Source organism: Dromiciops gliroides, chromosome 4, assembly GCF_019393635.1.
Source record: "Dromiciops gliroides isolate mDroGli1 chromosome 4, mDroGli1.pri, whole genome shotgun sequence".
Taxonomy (NCBI): domain Eukaryota; kingdom Metazoa; phylum Chordata; class Mammalia; order Microbiotheria; family Microbiotheriidae; genus Dromiciops; species Dromiciops gliroides.
Genome location: NC_057864.1, coordinates 470,366,985 through 470,387,509, shown reverse-complemented (window position 1 = coordinate 470,387,509; position 20,525 = coordinate 470,366,985). Strand labels below are relative to the sequence as shown.

The window sequence follows — 20,525 nt, the reverse complement described above, 5'->3', positions numbered from 1 at the left end:
GATCTGAACCCTTCCCTATCCAGGCAACAGGCAGATCCCTATGTGAGCAGCAGCAAGCGTTGGCCAGAGATCCCCTCCGTGCCAAACCAGCTCCAAGCTGCCATTGCCCCTCTCTTTTCTTCCTCTTCAGCCCCCCTCTCCTTTCGTTTCTTGGAAAGGGTGGGACTAGTGGGAAATTTCAGGAGCCCTCCCAAGGCAGTGGTTTGTTTGAGCTGGGGGCAGGGGCCAGAGAAAGGAGGGTTTGTTTGGGGCTCCGGCTTTCTTCATTTTTTCCCTTTTCTTTACATTTTGAAAACATTTCTCACCACCTTGAATGTCTCCAGGCGGAAAAATAAATAAGCAGGGTTGGAGAGACGTAAAAGACAAGCTCTCCCCAAATCCACACTAGCTCAGGAACCAGCGGGGGCCCGGGGTCTCAGGTAAGTGGGATATCTTTCTCATCCTGTGCCAGGTGCATCTCCAGCACCCAGAAGATAGGGTGGAGGGAGTCTTGCCCCCACCCCCAACCAACCCTACCCCGCCCCCCCCAATCTCTATTCTAACTTTTTCATCCTTAAGGCAGAAAAACACCCTAGGAGATGAATTCTCTGTGAGCTACTGATACAAACAGCTGAAGCTCTCCTCTGGGGCTGGAAATATAATCAATTAAAACCAGCCAGACTCAGGAGTTTTATTACAATATCTGCTTTCCAACTGGGATAGCTCTCCACTCCCCGCAACTCCCCATGACTTGGATCTTTTATAAGGCTCTCCTCTCCTCCCTCTACCCCCACCCCAAATCTGGTATTGGACACACTCTACACACACACACACACACACACACACACTGCCACTTCCTCCCTTAAGTATTGTAGACTGGTCACATTTCTGAGCAACCAATCCCTCCAAAAAGCTTGTTCTACCAGTTGAAGGGCTTGGAGAAGGGATATTTAAGAGGGGGGAACTTGCCAGGTAGGGAAGTCAGGGGCCTGCCTTCTCTGCCGCTCCTCGAGCCCTCCGGGGGACCCTCTGCTGCCCTTTTCTTGGTGCTGGGGTGGCCCCTCTCCATGTTGCTCTGGCAGCCGCATCGTGGATCTGGAGCTGGTGTGCTTCTTTTCCCAGAGATGTGTAAGCCCATCAAGGGACCAGCTGCGAAGGTGCCCAGATTCTGAAAAAGAGTTTGACAGAAAACTTACTGCCTGGCCTGGAACCAGTTTATCATTTATTCAAAATAAATTTCCTAAATAATTCACACCTCTCCGCCCCCTCCCCCTGGTTTAAGTCGGAACACAATAGTGGCACCAAGAATCTAATTACAGCTGTGACAGATGTTTAGTTATTAATAAAGCCTCAATGTCACCGCAGGGCATTACATAACCAACTCTAGCCGGCCGGGGGAGCCAGCCCTCATATTTATAGGTACTTTTCCATTCATGCTCTCTTGGGCTTTGCAATAGTACAAAGACTGTGGGTAGAAGGGGTGGCAACAAGCCAGACTGGAGTTAGTGGGGAACCCCAGCCCCATGCCGGCATCATTCAGCTGCCTTTCTGTTGGCAGCAGGAAAAAAGAATGGGAAGTTAGGGTGAAATGTGCCCCACGAAGGATGGGAGGGGGATCCTTGCCTACATCTTCTGGGTGCCTAGTACCAAACCCCTTAACCTTCCAAGTCTTGATGTCCATATCTGTAAAATGGAACAGGTGATATCCCCAGCGCCTATATCTCAGGGTTTCTGTAAAGCTCAGATGAGATGATACGTGACAGGAAACATGGTCTGGTAGAAAGAGAGCCTGGTCTGGAGGTGGTGCCTCTGGCAGAGACACACAGAGAACTAGAGAAGCTGTGAGTTCAAAGGACCGTCTAGACCAACTCACCCTGGAGGGAATCCTCCTCCTCAGCCACGCACACCCAACAAATGGTCTTCCAGCCTTCACTTGAAGACCTCCGAGGAGGAGGAGGAATCCACCCACCCCAAACCTCATCCCATTTGTAAAAGTTCTCATTATTAGGGAGTGTTTCCTGACCTCAATTAGCCTCTTTGCAAATTCCTCCCCACCCCAACCCCCAACCCTGCTCCAGGTTCTGCCCTCTGAGGCTAAGCAGAACACCTCTGATCGTGCCCTTCTGATACCTGAAGCTATCAATGCCCTCTCCGGGGCTTCGCTTCTCTGATCCAGTTCCTTCCAATGCTCATATGCCATGGACTCCACCATCCACTCTGTCCTCTGCTGGACTGTCTCCAGCTTATCAATGTCCTTCTTAGAGTGGGGTGTCCAGAGCAGAATGGAGTATGAGGTCTGACAGGGACCGTCGCCTCCTGGTTACTGTGAGCTCAACTGCTCTTAATGCAGCCCAAGATCCCGGGAGTTGTTTTAGCTGCCACCTCAGTGGGTCAATTACAACCACCCCCAACCCCAGCCCAAAGGAAAAATGGAGGCTGCTAGAGGAGAAAGACAGAGGTCGGAAGGTGGTGGAGAAGGAAGAGGGAAGATATGGGAGGAAGAGGAGAGATGATGGATAATGATAGAGCGAGAATAGACGAGGGGGTGGAATGGGAAGGGAGGCTCTGCCTTCTCCCTTAGGATGCTTCTGCTGTGATGAAGAAGACACCAGGGAGCCTCTACCCCCAAAGGAATAGTACATCTAAAGGCGAAGACGCATGAGTCTCCCCCGCCGAGAGAGAGACAGAGAGAGACAGAGAGACAGAGAGAGAGACAGACACAGAGAGAGACACAGAGAGAGACACAGAGAGAGACACAGAGAGAGACAGAGAGAGACAGCGCGCAGGTCCTCCCCCTTCATTCTGGAGGCTCACCAAGTAAAGAAACCATGTGTCCCCTTGAAATACAAAAGTTCCTGAGGGAAAGGTCATGTCTCCATCAACAGACCCAAAGTTCTCCAAATTCTGAGTCGATGCCTCCTCTTCTTCAGCCTCTTCAAATGATCACGTGGGTGTTAGAGACATGCAGGGTGTCCCCAAAGTCTTAGGGTCATTTAAAGCTTCACTAGCTTAATAGTCATCATTCAGTAGGTTTCAATGAGGTGGCTTCAATTCAATTCATTCAAAAGGTTAGATTTAAACTGCTTTAAGACTTCGGGGACACCTTGTAGAAAAGGTTCATCTACCACAGGGAGGTAAGGGGCTACCACGAATAGTACCCTGGCTCTAGAATCAGAGGACCTGAATTCAAGTCCAACCCCTGATGCTTCCTACCTGTATGACCTTGGACAAGCCACTTCACCCCTGGGCCTCAGTTTCTTCATCTGTAAAATGAGAAGATTAGACCCTATGATCTCAGAGGTCCCTTCCAGCTCAAACTCTACACTCCTATCATTGCCTCTACAATTGAATAGGCAGGGACGGGCTTCCCATTTTTGCGCTTCCCTCCCTGGGCCTGTCCCAGTAATTATTATAGCTTTGAAGGCTGAAAAGTGCTTTCCATACTTTGTCTCATTTAATCCTCACAACAACCCTCTGAGGTCAGTACTATCATCATGACCGTCATGACTAGAAGAGAAAACTTGGGCTGAGCAGGTCAGCCAAGATCACCCGGTTAGAAGATGTTCAAGATGGGATTTGAAAGCAAATCTTCTAGACTTGGATTCCATCCGCTGCTCCATGGGGTCTTCAGCTGGCATCCAGCATCAGCAGATACCACAACTACAGTGACCCCTTCCACATCACAAGGGTTGGCGGGGGAACCCTGTGATCTGGAAAATCCATGGAAAGCTTTTGGGTCCTCTCTTCATCCCAGGGAAGAAACCTGAATCATTATGGCATTGAAAGATAAAATATGTTGATACTGTTCAATACTATACATATATGGAGGCAGCTAGGTGGCACAGTGGATAAAGCACTGGCCCTGGATTCAGGAGGACCTGAGTTCAAATCCAGCCTCAGATACTTGACACTTACTAACTGTGTGACCCTGGGCAAGTCACTTAACCCTCATTGCCCCCCCCCACAAAAAAAATACTATACATATATTATATACTATATACTATTTATACACTATACACTATATATATATATATACTATACGTGTATTCTATGCATTTCTGAGTTTCCAAATGTTTTCTCTGTTATCTGCAGCTTCCACAAAACTCCCCAAAAATTCCTATTTAATTTCTTTTGCAGACCCTCAATATCAAAACCATGATGGGGAAAGTCATTCTGACTGCCTCTGAAGGTTTAATCCAGCCCCAGAATAACCTGAATGTTGTCCCCTTGAGGCAGCTGACTATACAGCAGGTGGAGTGCTGTCCTCAGAGCCAGGAAGATCTGAGTTCAAATCTCAACCCAAACACTTGCTAGCTGTATGACCTTAGCTAACGTCATTTAACATCTGTCTGCTTCGGTGGGGATAACAGCACCCACCTCCCAGAGTTGTTATGAGGATCAAATGAGATAATAAACTGTTTAGCATCGTGTCCGGAACATAGTAGGCACTTCATAAATGTTTATTCCCTTCCCGACCCCCAGGGGGTGGGACTTGTCAGGAATTTTTAGGAAAAGCAATTTTTTGCCTAATTGACTAACCCATAGGAATCAGCAGGCCGGCGGGGCCTATGCAGCTCCCTGTTGTCATACCTGCTGGCTCCCAGGTGCTCCATTAGCAGGCTTAGATCAATTAGTAGTCAAAATTGAAACTGATTGTTATAAATTATATCATTACATTATTGCAGATGGCACACACATAACATTCTCATCTCACAGGCCAGTGCTGACAAGGCTGGAGACAGGGCCTGCTCTGCACTTGGTGAATCCCCCTCCTCAATGATCCCTTCTCTCTAGTACTTCCTTGGGAGTGCTTTCAACCCCAGCAACCCCTATTACTAACACTATTTGAGTACCTTCTCTGCACAAGTCCCTGAGCCATAGTCACAGCTTCCTAGGGAACCCACAGCAGAACCCAAAGTTGTTCCAGATTTTGCTCTTCAGCATTGTGGGCCCAGATCTGTAGAACCACCACTAGGAATGTCTGCAATTAGTGCTAGAATGGAGGTGAAGAAAGGTATGAGACAGTCTGGGAGATCACTCAGGGTACATGGTGGGATGGTGCTGTCAGCACCCACTAAGTTTCAGTGCCCTGGGAAAAGTCCTGTTTGCCTAACCCTAGTTAGATCTCTGCAGGTTTTTCAGGAGAGAAAACCTCCTTCCCTTAGAGAAGTATGTGCACATTCCGCCTTTTCAAAGTGTTCTCTTGGCAATCTAGTTAAACAAATCAGCAGAAACCAAGTTTCTAGAAGCATTAGCAGAACACAGAAAGAAAGACATTTTATTTTATTTTCAGGTATGCTTTTAGTTGCCATGACATTCTCCAGAAGACTGGAAGGCATTAGAGGTTGTAAGAGCAGATTTCAGGAGGAGAACAATTGGCTCCTATATAGGGAAAGCACTGCTGAAGACTTCGATGTCTGTCACCTCCCCTAGCACCCAGGAGACTGGCTGCCCCTTCCCACTGGCACTGGTTCTCAGTGGGGAAGAGAGAGCCACTCTCCTTCTGCACTCACAGATGCTCCAGCCACGAGGAAGCACTGAGACTGCCCGGGACATCTGGGCCACAGTGATGCATCTGAGCTGCCCTTGTCCTCCTTTCCTTCCTTCTGGGCTCTGCGACTGTGCCCCCTCTTTTGTGAAAACGTCTCTGATCCCTCCAGGCTAAGGGTTCTGAAACAAGGGTCCGTGAACTCAGGTTTATGTGTGTGTGTATGTATGTATGTGTGTGTATGTGTATGTGTGTTTTGTGTATTGTACATGTGCATGTGTGTATGTATTGTGTATATTTATATGTGTGTTGTTTGTGTGTGTATGTATGTTTTGCGTACTATGCATGTGTATTGTGTATATGTGTATCTATATGTGTTATTGTATCTGTGTATGTATGTAAAATTGTTATTTATATATATAAGTATACATGGATGCATATATACAGAGAGACAAAGTTTATATAGAAAGTATATATAAATACTGAAGTATACATATATGGGTACATGCATATATATATATATGAACATATGTATATATAAGTATACATATGTTGGTTTCCTTTGTAATCCTATGTGTTTTATTCATTTACAAATATTCTTCTGTGACAAGATCCAGAGAGTTTCCTAGACTACCAAAGGGGGCCCAAGACCTCTTCTCTAGTGGCTAATATTCTTTCCCTCCTAAAACTATGTTACATTTGCTTTGTACAGAGAATGTACACATCTTGAGACCAAGGACATTTTAGGGGGGTTGCCACCCCCCTTTTTAAACCAGACTTATGATACTAGTTGTGTGACCTTGGGCAAGTCACTTAACTCTGTGTGTCTCTTCACCTGTCAAATGAGCTGGAGAAGGAAGTGGCAAACCACTCTAGTCTCTTTGCCATGAAAATCCCAAATGACTTGTTCATACACTTTGACCCAGTAATACCACTACTAGTTCTGTATCCCAAAGAGATCATAGAAAAGGGAAAAGGACCCACATGTACAAAAATATTTATAGTAGCTTTCTTTGTGGTAGCAAAGAACTGGAAATTGAGGGAATGCCCATCAATTGGGGAATGATTGAACAAGTTATGGTATATTAATGTAACGGAATACTACTGTGCTGTAAGAAACGATGAGCAAGCAGATTTCAGAAAAACCTGAAAAGATTTAAGTGAACTGATGCTGAGTGAAGTGAGAAGAACCAAGAGAACACTGTACACAGTAACAGCAACATTGTATGATGATCAATTGTGATAGGCTTAGCTCTTCTTAGCAATACAATGATCCAAGACAATTCCAAAGAACTCATGATAGAAAGTGTTCTCCACATCCAGAAAAAAAGGAACTGTGGATTCTGAATGCAGATTGGACCATACTGTTTCTACTTTTGCTTTTGGGTTTTTTTTTCTTTTTTGAGGTTTTTCCCTTTTGTTCTGATTCTTCTTTCACAACATGACTAATGCAGAAATATGTTTAATGTGATTGTACATATATAGTCTATATCAGATTGCTTTCTGTCTTGTGGAGAGGAGAGAAAAGAGAGGGAGGGAGAACAATTTGGAACTAAAAATCTTATGAAAACAAATGTTGAAAACTATCTTTACGTGTAACTGGAAAATAATAAAATACTTTTATTATATAAAAATTTTAAAAAGAAAAAAGAAAATCCCAAATGGAGTAATAAAGAGTCAGGCATGACTGAATAACAACAAAAATTATTTCATCGGTATAGAGAGTTCCTGGTGAGGAATACTATTTCTCTATGTAGATCAGCATCTTTTCTGAAGCTTAGTCTTTGAGAATCTCCCAGAGTCACTGGGAGCAATTTGCCCAGGGTTACACAGCCATGGTGGGTCAGAGTCCATGGAGTTAGTGTGTGTCAGAAGTGAGAGTTAAACTCAGGTCTTCCTGACTTAGAAGTCAGCTCCCTATCCACTCAGTGCTTCTTAAACTTTTTCCACTCTCGACACCTTTTCTCCAGAGAAAATTTTAGGCGACCCCAGGTATATAGGTATATAAAATAGGTATACAAATCAAACATCTACTGCCAAAATTTTTGTGACCCCACATTCAGTTATATGACCCCTTACGGGGTCATGGCCCACAGTTTAAGAAGCTTTGCACTATGTCACATAGACTCTTGCACATAAGGTATACATTTTTGTTGAACTGAATTATAATTAGAAGGCAATAAATGGAGGTTAAATTGGATTGGGTGGCATACAAGCAGGTAACTAATAAATGCTGGTTGAATTAGGCTTTATTACACAAAGGCAATTAGTAAGTATTGATTCAATTGTGTTGCACATAGTAGGCACTTCATAAATATTAATTAAATTGGTTTGAATTATATGAATTGAATAAGTATGTATTGAATTGAGTCTCCCACAGCAAAAGCTTAGGAAGTATTGGCTAAATTGAATTGCACTCAGTAGGCATTTAGTAAGAGTTAGCATTTATCTAGCTATTTAAAATTTGTAAAGTTCTTTACATATATTGTCTTGTTTGATTCACACAACAAGCCTGTAAAGTAGATATCATTAGCCTCATTTTACGAATAAGGAAGCTAGCTCTCTAAGAGGTTAAGGGATTTGCCTGGAAGCACACAGAGAAGAGTCTGAGACAGGATTGAAATGACTCCAAGTCTAGCATGTTATAAATTGTGCCACCTAGCTTCCTAAATTATAAATGTAGGTTAAATTGGATTGGGTTGCACACAGAAGGTGACCAATAAATGTTGGCTGAACCAGGTTGGATTATACAAAGTAGACAATTAATAACTATGGATTGAATTGGAATGGATTATACACAATTAGCAATTAATACATTTTGATTAACTGGTGTGTTGTCAATTGGTGAATTAGTTTTAATTGATGCATAGTCATGGATTTAATAAGGGGGTTAGTGGATAGAGTACAGGGCCTGGAGTCAAGAAGACCTGAGTTCAAATCCAGCTTCAGACCCTTAGTAGCTTTGTGACCCTGGGCAAGTTACTTAACTTCTGTTTGCCTTAATTCACTGGAGAAGGAAGTAGCAAACCACTCCAGTATCTTCACCAAGAAAACCCATGGACAGTACTAGAATTCTATGGTCCACAGGGTCACAAAGAGACAGACACAAATGAATGACTAAACAACAACATGGATTTAATATGTATTGATTGAGTTCAATTGAGTGGGATTCATAGTAAGGGTATGATAAATATTGGCTTGGTGGATGTAATGTAATCCTTGCTACTGGGGAAGGCTGAGGCTGGCGGATGGATCACTTGAGCTTGGGAATTCTAAGTTGAAATATGGCCAAGGCTAATTAAGTCTGACACCAATATGGTGAGACCCAGAGGAGAAGAAGGTGGGCTACCAGGAGCAGTGAACTATCATTGGTCACAGACTCCATCAAACAGTAGTTAAGTCAGGTCATGAATGTCTACCATGTTTCCAGCCTACATAAGATAAGGAGATCCAGTAATAATCAGTCACTAAATGTTGGTTGGATTGAATTGCACATAGTAGGCACACGATAAAAATCTGCTGAATGTCATTGAATGACCCCAATGGCTTCTCTTTCTCCTTCAGTCAAGTACTCTGACCTTGGAGGCACTTCCATTTAAGGAGTGGCTACTCTTTCTCAAGGAGATGGCCGGCTGCAGTGCAGAGCCTGAGCCACTTATTTGGAAGCAAACAGGCAGACATCTCATCTAGCCTGAATCTGTCCCAAAGAGAGCATGCCTGACCTGATACAGGAGGAGAGAGATGACACTGGCCATCGACAGGATGGGGAAGCTGATGTGCAGCCAAGGTGAGGAGAGTCCAAATCTGGAAATAGGAAGATCTACATGCCCTGAAATGCTGCTCAAGGGCAAAGATCAGCTCTTCTCTCTTTCCTGTATCTCCCACAAGACAGAACTGAACACACAGTAGGTGCTCAATACTTGCTGAATCAATCCAAATCCCTAAATTGATAGATGTTCCTTTTTTTAAGGGGAAGGAGGTGGGGAGGAGGGGAAGGAGGAAAGAGGAGGAAGAAATGACTACATGAGCTTGACCTTCCAAAGTCAACTTACAAATTCACGATCATTTAAAAAGCTTTCCAAACGCTAGTCTCTAAGTAAAAGTCCTAATGGTTTTAGCTTCTGGCTAATTCCCAGCAGACCCCAGAATGCTGCTTTCCCCGGCCTGGAGCAACATACTTTTATCCCTCCATCAAAACAGCTCCTTAGATTTAGAGCTGGGGGGACCTTAGAGATCATCCAGCCCAATGCCCTAATTTTCTAGATGAGAAAGCTGAAGCCCAGAGAGGGGAAGGACCTTGCCCAATGTCACACAGCCAGCCAGGTCTCCTGATTCCCTACCAGTCTTCTTTGCATCCCTCCCCCCATCCAACAAGCACTTCCTGAGTCTCTGCTATCAGGCTATTCCTATGCTAGGGATTAGGGGGGTCACAGAGGAGAAGGAATATCCCCTTCCCTCAAGATAGTCTAGTTGAGGAAACAAGACCCCAGAAGAAAGCAGGGAAGAATAGAAGGTGCTCTCAATTTGGTGTCAGAATGGGCAACCCCTTAATTTTACAAAGAAGGAAACTGAGGACCAAAGAAGTACATGGACTTTCTCAAGGTGGCATTAACATCAATCCGTTTTTCAGAGGATCTGGGAGAGGGACACCAGATGAATAAAATTTGAATGAGAGATGACAAGGGGAACAAAAATGGTAGATAGATAATGGGCAATCCTCCCCACTGGGAAATCTGATGAATGAGTCTGGGTGTTAATAAATTCCCTGGTTTCCTTTTCAATAAAATGAAGGACTGGATAACTGCTAAGGACCCTTGAAACTCTAAATTATTCCTATACGTGGGGCCTTGAGTAAGTCACGTAAGCTCCTTGGGGCTCAGTTTCCTCATCTGTAAAATGAAAGAGCCAGATTCCATGGATTCTGAGGTCCCGTTCAGTTCTGCCATCTATGATTCTCTGACCCTAAGACATTTAATCTCTCCGGATCTCAATTCCCTCACTTGAAAAATGCAGGCATCAGACCAGATTAGAGATTCTTATCCTTTTTTGTCTCACAGACACCTTGGGCAGTCTGATGAAGTCTCTGGGTCCCTCCTCAGAAAAACGTTCACTGCCTACCTTGGTAATGGAAGGAAATGCTAAGTTTCACTTAGAGGTTAGTAAAAAAAAAAAAAAAAGATATAATACTGTTCCCATCCCAGCTCACAGACCACCCTGAAATCAATTCACTGACCTGTCGAGGGTCTGCAGACTCCAGGTTAGGACCCTCTAGGCTAGACAGTCTCTTGAGCCCCCTTCTCATTCTAGATCCAGCCCTTAACACAATGCCTGGCACATAGTAGGCGCTTAACAAATATTGATTGGTCAATGAATGTATGGATGGATGATTCTACTCAACCAAATGGAAGCTCTTTGAGGGCAAAGATTCTTTTTTATCTCTACCACTAACACAGGGCTTAGTATATAGTTGGTATTTAATAAATGCTTACTGATTGATTAAGTGATTGATTGATTGATTGAGGAAGATAGGAGACCAAAGACAGTATGTGTTTGTGCCAGCCTTCCTTCAATGTAGTTGACCCAACCTCCCCTCTGAGATTTGTGGTGGAGCTTATCCCTCCCAGAGGAGTCCTTTCCATCTCTAAGAAAGAAGATAGCATGGGGCGGCTAAGTGGCGCAGTGGATAGAGCACTGGCCCTGGAGTCAGGAGTACCTGAGTTCAAATCCAACCTCAGACACTTAACACTTACTAGCTGTGTGACCCTGAGCAAGTCACTTAACCCCAATTGCCTCACTAAAAAAAAAGAAGAAGATAGCTACCACCTATTGCGGTCTGGGCCTGTGCCTCACTCCTGAGATGACCCTATGCTTAGGGATATAAAATCTTGACACTTGAGTATGTGGTAGATGCTTCCGAGTGCCCAGGTAAACTGATGAGACAGCCCAGACTTCTGGAGTTGGGTGGGACCTCAGTAGCCATTTAGGCCAGCCCCTTCTGAAGAAGGCATTTCCTCTACAAATGGATAACCAGCCTTTGCATGAAGACTTCTGCTTACGGGGAACACCTTCCCTCCCAAGGAAGCCCATCTCACTTTTGGGTAACTCATTATTATTAAAATCTTCCTAACATTAGATTATACAGCTGCTGTCTCTGTAATTTCTGCCCACGGATCCCAGGTCCACCCTCTGGGGCAAAACAGACCAAATCTAGTGTCTTTCACATGTCATCCATTCACGTCCTTGAAAATAACGGCCATATACCCATGAGTCTTCTCTTCTCCAGGTTCAACATTCCCAGTTCTTTCAAGTGATCCCACAATGGCATCATATTTGATGTCTCTATCATTAGAATGTAAGCTCCCTGAGGGGAGGGGCCGTTTTCACTTTTTTGTTTGCATCCCCAACATTTAACACAGTGTGTATCACATAGAAAGTCATTATTAACCACTTATGGATTGAATGCATAATTGAGTGATTATACAGTTTAGTATGAAGGAAAGAAGCAGATTTTGGTTTTGTTTGGGAGGAGGTTGTTTGGGGTTTTTTTGTTTGTTTTTACAAGGTACTTATGGTGTCATGGAAAGAGCACTGCCTCTAGAGACTTGTGTTCAAATCCTATCTCTGATGCTTGCTACCCATATGACTTTGGGAAAGTCACTTAACTGTATCTGGACTTCAATTTCCTTATATATAAAAAGATAAAGTTGACCTCAGTGCCTTCTGAGGTCCCATCCAATTCCAGGTTTATGATGCCATGAAATTATAAACAATTTCATGCTACCATATCATTCTTCTGTGGATATAAGGGACCTTGACATCTCTTCTTGACTTATCTCTGGTTCACCCAAGATACTAGGGAATGTCAGAGCTGGGAGGAAGATCTGAGGTCTTTAAATCTCATCCCTTCACTTTACAGAGGAAGCCCGGAAAGGGGATCAGATTCATCAAGGTCACCCAGGAGGGGACTAGAATGCCCTGGTCAGCTCCCAGCTTATTAATGGCTCCTCACACACACACACACACACACACACACACACACACACACACACACACACACACACACACCTCATTCTATTCAAATGGAAATCCAGAAGTTCTCTGCTTCCAACCACTGGGCCAGAGGCACTTTCCAAACTTGGCTTCTCAAGACTGAATCGTTTGTGTGTAAGGCCAGATAAAATGAAAATGGTCTGCAAACACAAGGTTGGTTTTATATTAAAGTGAGTCTGGAGCTCTTGATAATAAGATGATGCAGAGAGCATTGTTGAGCCCTGTCAAGTTTCACTGTAGCTAGTTAGACTGGTGAACTGACAATTAGTCTTTGAGTTTGGGGGGCAGGGAACAGTCCTACAAAATGCTCAGGCTAGGTATCTTTTTATAGAGTATCGTTGGAAAGACACCAGAAAGCCTTGATCCACTAGGTGCTGCCATGGGGCACAAAGCACTGGACCTGGAGTTGGGAAGACTCATCTTCCTGGGTTCAAATGTGACCTCAGACACCTGTGTGACCCTGGGCAACTCATTTAACCCTGTTTGCCTCAGTTTTCTCATCCAACAAATGAGCTGGAGAAGATGGCAACCCCCCACACACACCAGTATCTTTGCCAAAAAAAACCTACATGGGGTCACAAAGAGTTGGACACAAATTAAAAAATGACTGAACAACAAAGAAAACCCACTTTCCCAAAATGCAGTCCCCACAGAGCTGTCACCCTAGCAGTGTGTTCTGGACAAGTCATTTACCTCTCAATTTCCTGTTCTGTCAAATGAGATTAGACTAAATTATTTCTAAGGTAACTTCCAGCGGTTGAGTGCCCAAGAAAGAGGTAGGTAATGTGGCCTATTGGATAATGATTTGAACTTGAAGACAGGAAGACATCCCCTCAAATCTCATCTTAGACTCTTACTAGCTATATGATCAAGGGTAATCACTTAATCTCTCTGGGCCTCAGTTTACTCATCTATAAAGTGGAGTTAGGCCAAAAAAAAAAACCTTTTAAGGTTCCTCTCAGCTGTGAATCTATGCTTCTATGATTCCAATGGTGGAAATTTCAAGAACCAAAGGCGCTTAAAGAAGAGATATTTTGGGCCAGTGAGACTGTTTGGAAATACTTCTAAACCCTCCCTAGGTATGCACCCGAGCCTAGGACAAGCCTTATATAAATACATTCTGATGTCAAGCCCCACAGCTACCAACAGGGTCAGACTGAAGGCCTCTAAACAAAACCCCCTGCTTTTGCTTTGCCTGTCCACATTATAAGGGCTTTCCCCCCATACCCCAAGGGACAGAGAAGCGTTCTGCAGAAGAAAAGGGGAACCCAGGTTCGAAGAACAAGAGGTATGACCTTAAACAAGTCACTCTTCCTCCCTGGGTCTCAGATTCTGAAAAATCAAGGGACGGATCCAATAGTTCTAATACAATAGATCATTTATGAGCCCTATTAACTATCTTTATTACATTTTTGTTTATTTGGTTAAATGCTTTTCAATTGCATTTGTTTTGTTTTGTTTTGTCTTTGTGGGGCAATGGAGATTAAGTGACTTTCCCAGAGTCACACAGCTAGTAAGTGCCAAGTGTTTGAGGCTGGATTTGAACTCAAGTCCTCCTGAATCCAGGGTCAGTGTTTTATCCATTGTGCCACCTAGCTGCCCCCAATACTGGGGTTTTTTGTTTTTGTTTTTGAGGGACAAAGGCGGTTAAGTGACTTTCCCAGGGTCACACAGCTAGTAAGTGTCAAGTGTCTGAGGTTGGATTTGAACTCAGGTCCTCCTGAATCCAGGGTGAGTACTTTATCCACTGTGCCACCTAGCTGCCCCCAATACTGTTTTTTGGTTTTGTTTTTGAGGGGCAAAAGGGGTTACATGACTTGCCCAGGGACAGCTAGTAAGTGTCAAGTGTCTGAGGCTGGATTTGAACTCAGGTCCTCCTGAATCCAGGGCCAGTGCTTTATTCACTGGACCACCTAGGTTTCCCCATTTATGAGCTCTAACAAATACTTCCAAAGTGTGACTCCTGCCATGACACTCCCTTCCATGTGACCTTTGGGAGCCAACATCAACTCCTCTGGGCTTTGAACTTCACTCCAACCTAGCTGTCCAGCCTCATAATACATTAGTACTCTTTGGTGGTTCTGTCATCCAGACCCTCAGTGTTCTTCAGACAAGATCTGACGGCTCCCATCTCCAGGAAGTGTCCTGGCTGTCCTCCCTGCCTAGAATGTATTTCCTCCTCATCTCCACCTCTAAGAACGCCCCCTTTCCCCCCAGAGTCAGCTCCAGTGCTGCCTTCTACAGGAAGCCATTCTTCATCCCTCTGGCTCCTCATCTTCTCACAAGGTATCCTCCTCTGTGCACTCTGGGATCCAGCCATGCTGGCCTATTTGCAGCTCCATTTCCCATGTCCATGACTGCCTCGCTGGCCTACAGTGCTCTGCCCCGTCAGCCCTCCCTCTAAGTCTCCTTGGCTTCTTTCAAGATTAGCTCGAAACCCCACCTAATACATGAGGTCTTTCCTGGTCCTCTCCACTGATGGCATCTTCTCCTCTCAGATCTCCTTCCATCTACTCTTGTAGAGAGAGATCTTTTATATACTTAGTTATTTAAACGTTGTCTCCTCCATTCAAATACATACTCCTTCAGGGTAGGCACTGTGTTCCCATCACCTACCACAGCGCTTGGCACATAGTAGGTCCTTAATAAATGCTTCTTCATCGAGTTGACAATTTTTAACATAATATAATGATGGGTTTGGACTAACGCCCCTTCCAACTCTAAATCCCCAATGATGTTAAGTCAAAAACCAAAAGTACTAAAATTGGAGAGAGAGCCGATGATCGTTGATTAGTGTGGGGGATTTACAGTCGCACAAGGAAAGTAAAATGCTGGAAATAATTTTACACCATTTCTGAGGTGACTTCCCAGCACCAGGGGAAATTAACCCAATGAAGAAGCTTCAAAAGAATAAGAAACAAAGGGCAGGCCAATGAAAAATGGGAATTTCACCTAGGCTTAGGGCCTTGGGCCGCCTTCAGCAGCCCCAATGATATCCCCCTTCTCGATTAATTCTGGGGATGTTAAAAGGCAGGGAAATAGTGATTCTCCTGAAATCATTTAGGGCTTCATCTTGTCAAAGGCAAAGGGCTGGTAAATCTGGCTCTAGGGATTCCCCATCAGAACCAGGAATGCTATGTTCTGGGTCCTAGAAAACCAGGGACATAATGTCCAATGTGGCGTCCCTTCTCCTGCCCGTGCCCACTACCCAGGGCTGCTCCACATGAATTTCAGGACACATTGATTAAGCACCAACTATCTTCCTAGCACTATGCTAAGGAACAAGGAAATTGTGCCTCTTCTTAGAGTGTTTATTGGTGTGGGAGGGAGGTCCAAGAGGAAGAGGAGTAGTTTATAACACAAATGCAGATTAAGTAAATAAATGCAGGATCACTGAAAACAAAAGATGCCCATCATCCAGTGAATATTGGCTCTGTGGGGGAAATCAGTGTTGATGCTGGGAACTCACTCTGGAGCCAAAGTTTGTTCAGGAAAGGAGCCAAGGGCCATGGGCTACCATTAATCATTGGAAAGCCCAACACGAACAACTCTCAGTGGCTCTAGGTCTATGATGCCTCAAGTTATCCCTAGCTGGAAAAGTCTGAAGAAAGTCCCATGGAGGACAGGAGATTTCTTCTGGGTCTTTCTCAAAGAAAGGGTTAGATTTGGGGAGTGGGAGGAGGATGGCAGGTGGGGAGGACGATGGGTAAAGAGCATGAAAAAGTAAGGCTTGTTTGGGGACTGTGAGTAAGATTCGTTGGACTAGCAAAGAAGGGTTAGATCATGGGAAATAAGGCTAGACAGAAGGAGAAGGAGAAAGTTGAACACCAGACTAACAAGCTTGAACTCATAGGCAATAGGGAGTGTAGGTTTTGGGGGGAGGAGAGTGAATTATATAGTGTCAAGTGTGAAATAGATTGGTGAGAGGGGGAGGCTATTGGAACTAGTCTACCTTCACTGATGGGCAATTGAGAGCATGCCCTTAAGCCTTCAGGAATAAGACATCAGGGGAGCACCTGGCATGGTACAGGAGGATGCAGAAGAAAGGAGGACACCTCCTACTCACAATCTTGCACGAGGTTCACCCCTCAAAAGTGCTTCAGATCTGTGGGGTCACCTTCAAGAGAATATGGACATAGCCTGAGCACCAGAGAAACAGATGAAGGAAGCAAGCATTACCACCTAAAAAAATGGTGCCAGGGCAGTTCCAAATGGGACAAACTTCATCCCAAAGGCTGAGACTGAGGGAAAATGCTGGAGTCTCATGCCTCACCGAGGAGAGGGTTGGCTTCTGACCTGAAGCACTAGGCTCGGGGAATCAGGGAGAAGGCAAAGGAAGTCCGCGTCCCCTACTTCTCTGTGTGGTGCCCTGGTGCCAGTGTCCTCATTTAAATAAATTTCATACTGCTTAGACCAGCACTTCCCCACCCAAGCATCACAACCCCCAAAGGAGTCATTTTGAAGCCACAAGGTTCAGACCAGAACAAGAGCATAAACACAAACAAGACACCTGAACTGCTGGAAAGGGGGTAGCCTTATTAAATAGAAGGCCATCGATCTCAGCCTTCCTATTTCTATCTTAATGATACTTTCTGCTGGCCTCTGATTTCCTTCTGACCACACAGAAATAGCATACAGGATAAAAAGGCAAAGACTAGACAACCTGATGCTGCATACAAGTCTCAGGGACCTTCCATGTCAGGGTATATAAGCCTGCATTTATTTGGCACTATTCTGTATACATTAATATTTTACATGCTATTTTGCCTATTGGAATATAAGCTCTCTGAAGGTAGGGACTGTCGCTTTGTAACCCCCCTGCCCAGCACAGAGTCTAGTACATAGTGTGTGCTTAATAAGCATTCTGAGGGTAGGAACTTTTTTAGTTTTGTCTGTATTTTTAGAGCTAGAGCAGTGTATGACACATAGTAAGAGTTTAATAAATGTTTATTGGCTTAATGATTGAATCCAGAGATGAATGATTCTTGGTATTACGCAGCTGTTTATGTGTATATGAGTGGTTATGAGTCAGGAAGACTTGAATGCAAATCTTGCCTCAGATACTTACTGTATGACCCTGGGCAACTCACTTAACCTCTGTCTGACTCAGATGCCTCAACTTTAAAAATGGGGACAATAATAGCACCTACCTCCCAGGGTTGTTGTGAGGATCAAATGTTCAAATGCTTGTAAAATGCTTAGCTCATTGCCTAGCACATAGTAGGTAATTGTTTTCTCCCATTAGCAAATTGAGGGCAGGGACTGTCTTTTGCCTTTCTTTGTATCTTCAGTGCTTAGCATAGTGCCTGGCACATAGTAGGTACTTAAAAGTTTGTTGAGTGACTGTTATTCCACATTGGAGATCAGGAGGGAGTCAAATTTCCTACAAGCATCTCAAATTCAACCTGTCTAAAATGAAACTGATCATCTCCTCCACCTAGACCTGCCTCTCCTCCTCATTTTTGTTGAAGAAACCAGATTTAGGGGGCAGCTAGGTGGCACAGTGGATAAAGCACTGACCCTGGATTCAGGAGGACCTGAGTTCAAATCCAGCATCAAACATTTGGCACTTACTAGCTGTGTGACCCTGAGCAATTCACTTAACCCTCATTGCCCCCCCCCAAAAAAAAAAACAGATTCAGTCACCTAGCTTAGACAGTTCAGTCATCTTTGACCCATTACACCACCACAGCCAATCAATTGCCAAGTCTTACTGGTTTTTCCTTTATATCTCTCAGCTTTTTCTTCCTCTTTATTCAGATGATGATGATGATAAAAGAACATTTAAATAGTGCCTACAAGTGGAAAGCCCTTACAGAGCCAACTATTACAAAAGTCTCCTAATTGGTCTCCTTCCAGCCTCTCCCCTCTCCAATCCATCCTCCATGCCTTCCCAAGGCACACATCTGACCCTGATATTCTCCTCACCAAAAACTTTCAGTGGCTCCCTATTGTCTCTAAGACAAAATATGACCTCCTTCACCGGGCTTCCACCTAGCTTTCCAGCTCGATTGTATACCAACCCCCTGCACAAACACTGCATTCCAGCCAAAATGCCCTCTTAACTCATGTAAGGATCTAAAATTCTAGCTAAACTATCTAAAATCTAATGAGTGGTCACCAATAAATTATAAGCTTTAGCAAGAGTATTTAAATGTTTAAGTATTTATTAAAGAACATTAGGATCAGAGAGAAAGGTGAAAATCTATTTCTAAGAGACCCCATCATCCGACCCATCATGGCTAGGTCAGGAACCAAAAGAGACAGAACCCCTCCGCCAGCGTCCACTTCCTGGGAGGCTCCTCAAGTTGATTGGCTGGTAGCCTTGATAGACAGTACCCACGAACAAACGTCACTTCCTGACGCTAAGGACCTTGACCACATGGCTTGCCCTCAGAGGCCTTTACCTCATGGCGGCGCTTTGCTACAGTAAGTCTCCAGCAGGTGGCATCATTCCAATCATTACCCTCCACAGTATGTATCTGTGCCCAGAACACATCCCCTCTTCATCTCCACCTCCCAACTTTGTCCTCTTTCAATCCCCAACCACTCTGTGGAGCTCTGTTTTCCAATCCATCCTTCACCCAGATACCAACAAGGTGGCCCCAAAGCACAAGTAGGACCAAGTCCCTCCCCTGCTCAGTAAACTCCAATGGCTCCCCATTTTAAACCCCTTCACAATCCAACCCCCATCTACCTTTCCCAATCTTATTGTACATCAACCCCCCCTTCATACACTCTGTAAGCTAGCCAGCCTTGCTATTCCTCACTCACAATTGTCCATTTTCCACCTCTGGGTCTTTGCACTGTCCATCCCCTAATGCCTGGAAGGCATTCCCTCCTCATTTCTTCCTCTTAGAACTTCCATGTTCCTTTAAAGCTGAGCTCAAGTAATACTTTCTCCAGGAAACCCTTCCCAATCCTCCCTCCCTCCCAAATTACCTCATCCCTATTTTCTATATTCTTATATATGTGTATATGTATATGCATGTGCACACACATGTACACATATACATATACACACATGTGTGTATAAAATATATGTGTTGTCTCCCCTGATAGATTGAGGATAAGCATAATTCCGTTTTTATCTTTCTATCCCCTCTAGTCAGCATGATGGCTGGCACATAGTAGGGGAGTAATAAACGAATTGTCAATCAATTTCCCCCGCCTCAGTAGTTAGAGCTTTCTTCTTCCCCAAATCTGTCTCCCTCAATAGAAAGTAAGTTCTTTGAGGATAGAAACTGTCATTGTATTTCCCACCCCCACTTCCTAGTATAGTGCCTTGCACATAGTAGGTGCTCAATAAATGTTTCTTGAGTGGATTCGATTCTGGGAAATAAAATCATGCTTTTCCAGCAACACAGCATGACTACATTATCCAAAACAGTCTGAAACTGGGGGCAGGGTTTGGGGGGAGTAAATTAGGACAGAAATGAAAAGTGACAAGAAGATAAATTACAATCGTGTTGTGATTTTCTATTCCCAAGGGCTCCTGGAACCCAGACTTTCACAGACCACAGTCCTGGTTAGCAGTCTGCTTCCTTTTTCAGGAAATTTCCTGTTCCTAAGTGACTACTTAATCAGGCATTGTGTGTTTGAATGTATTCATTATATTTTAATTTGATTATATTCCAGCCAGTAGACTGAAACAGATTCATCCAGATGTGTAATTATTTTCTAAATGCTTATTCTCTCTTTGGTGGCAACCTTGGCGTGGGACTCTGAAAACCAAGAGTTCTTCCTGAGCACTCAGTGTTCATTAGTCACACAGGCTTCATTAATGGGGATTACTGTCAGAAACCATCACCAAGAAGCATCCTGTCCAACAACAGTCCATGAACACTCCCCAAAGTCTTCCAATAAAGGGTCCTGCCGTTCCCTTCCTTAGAGACCCAATGTGGCATAATCTCTAGAGGGCTCGGTTTGGAGTTAGCTGGTGTAGTCACCACACTGTGTGACCCTGGTCAAGGCATCTGACTTCTCTGAGACATTTGTTTTCTCATCT

At 44.2% G+C, this 20,525-nt stretch overlaps 1 protein-coding gene across 1 annotated transcript in view; it reads right to left on the bottom strand.

Annotated features, from left to right (window-relative positions):
- The window catches only part of CALN1 (calneuron 1), a 483,576-nt gene that overhangs the window by 447,154 nt on the left and 15,897 nt on the right, over nucleotides 1-20,525 (bottom strand). The window contains exon 2 of the mRNA XM_044005256.1: nucleotides 949-1,147. Within this exon, the coding sequence (XP_043861191.1) occupies nucleotides 949-1,147 (199 nt within the window). The remainder of the gene's footprint in view (nucleotides 1-948; nucleotides 1,148-20,525) is intronic.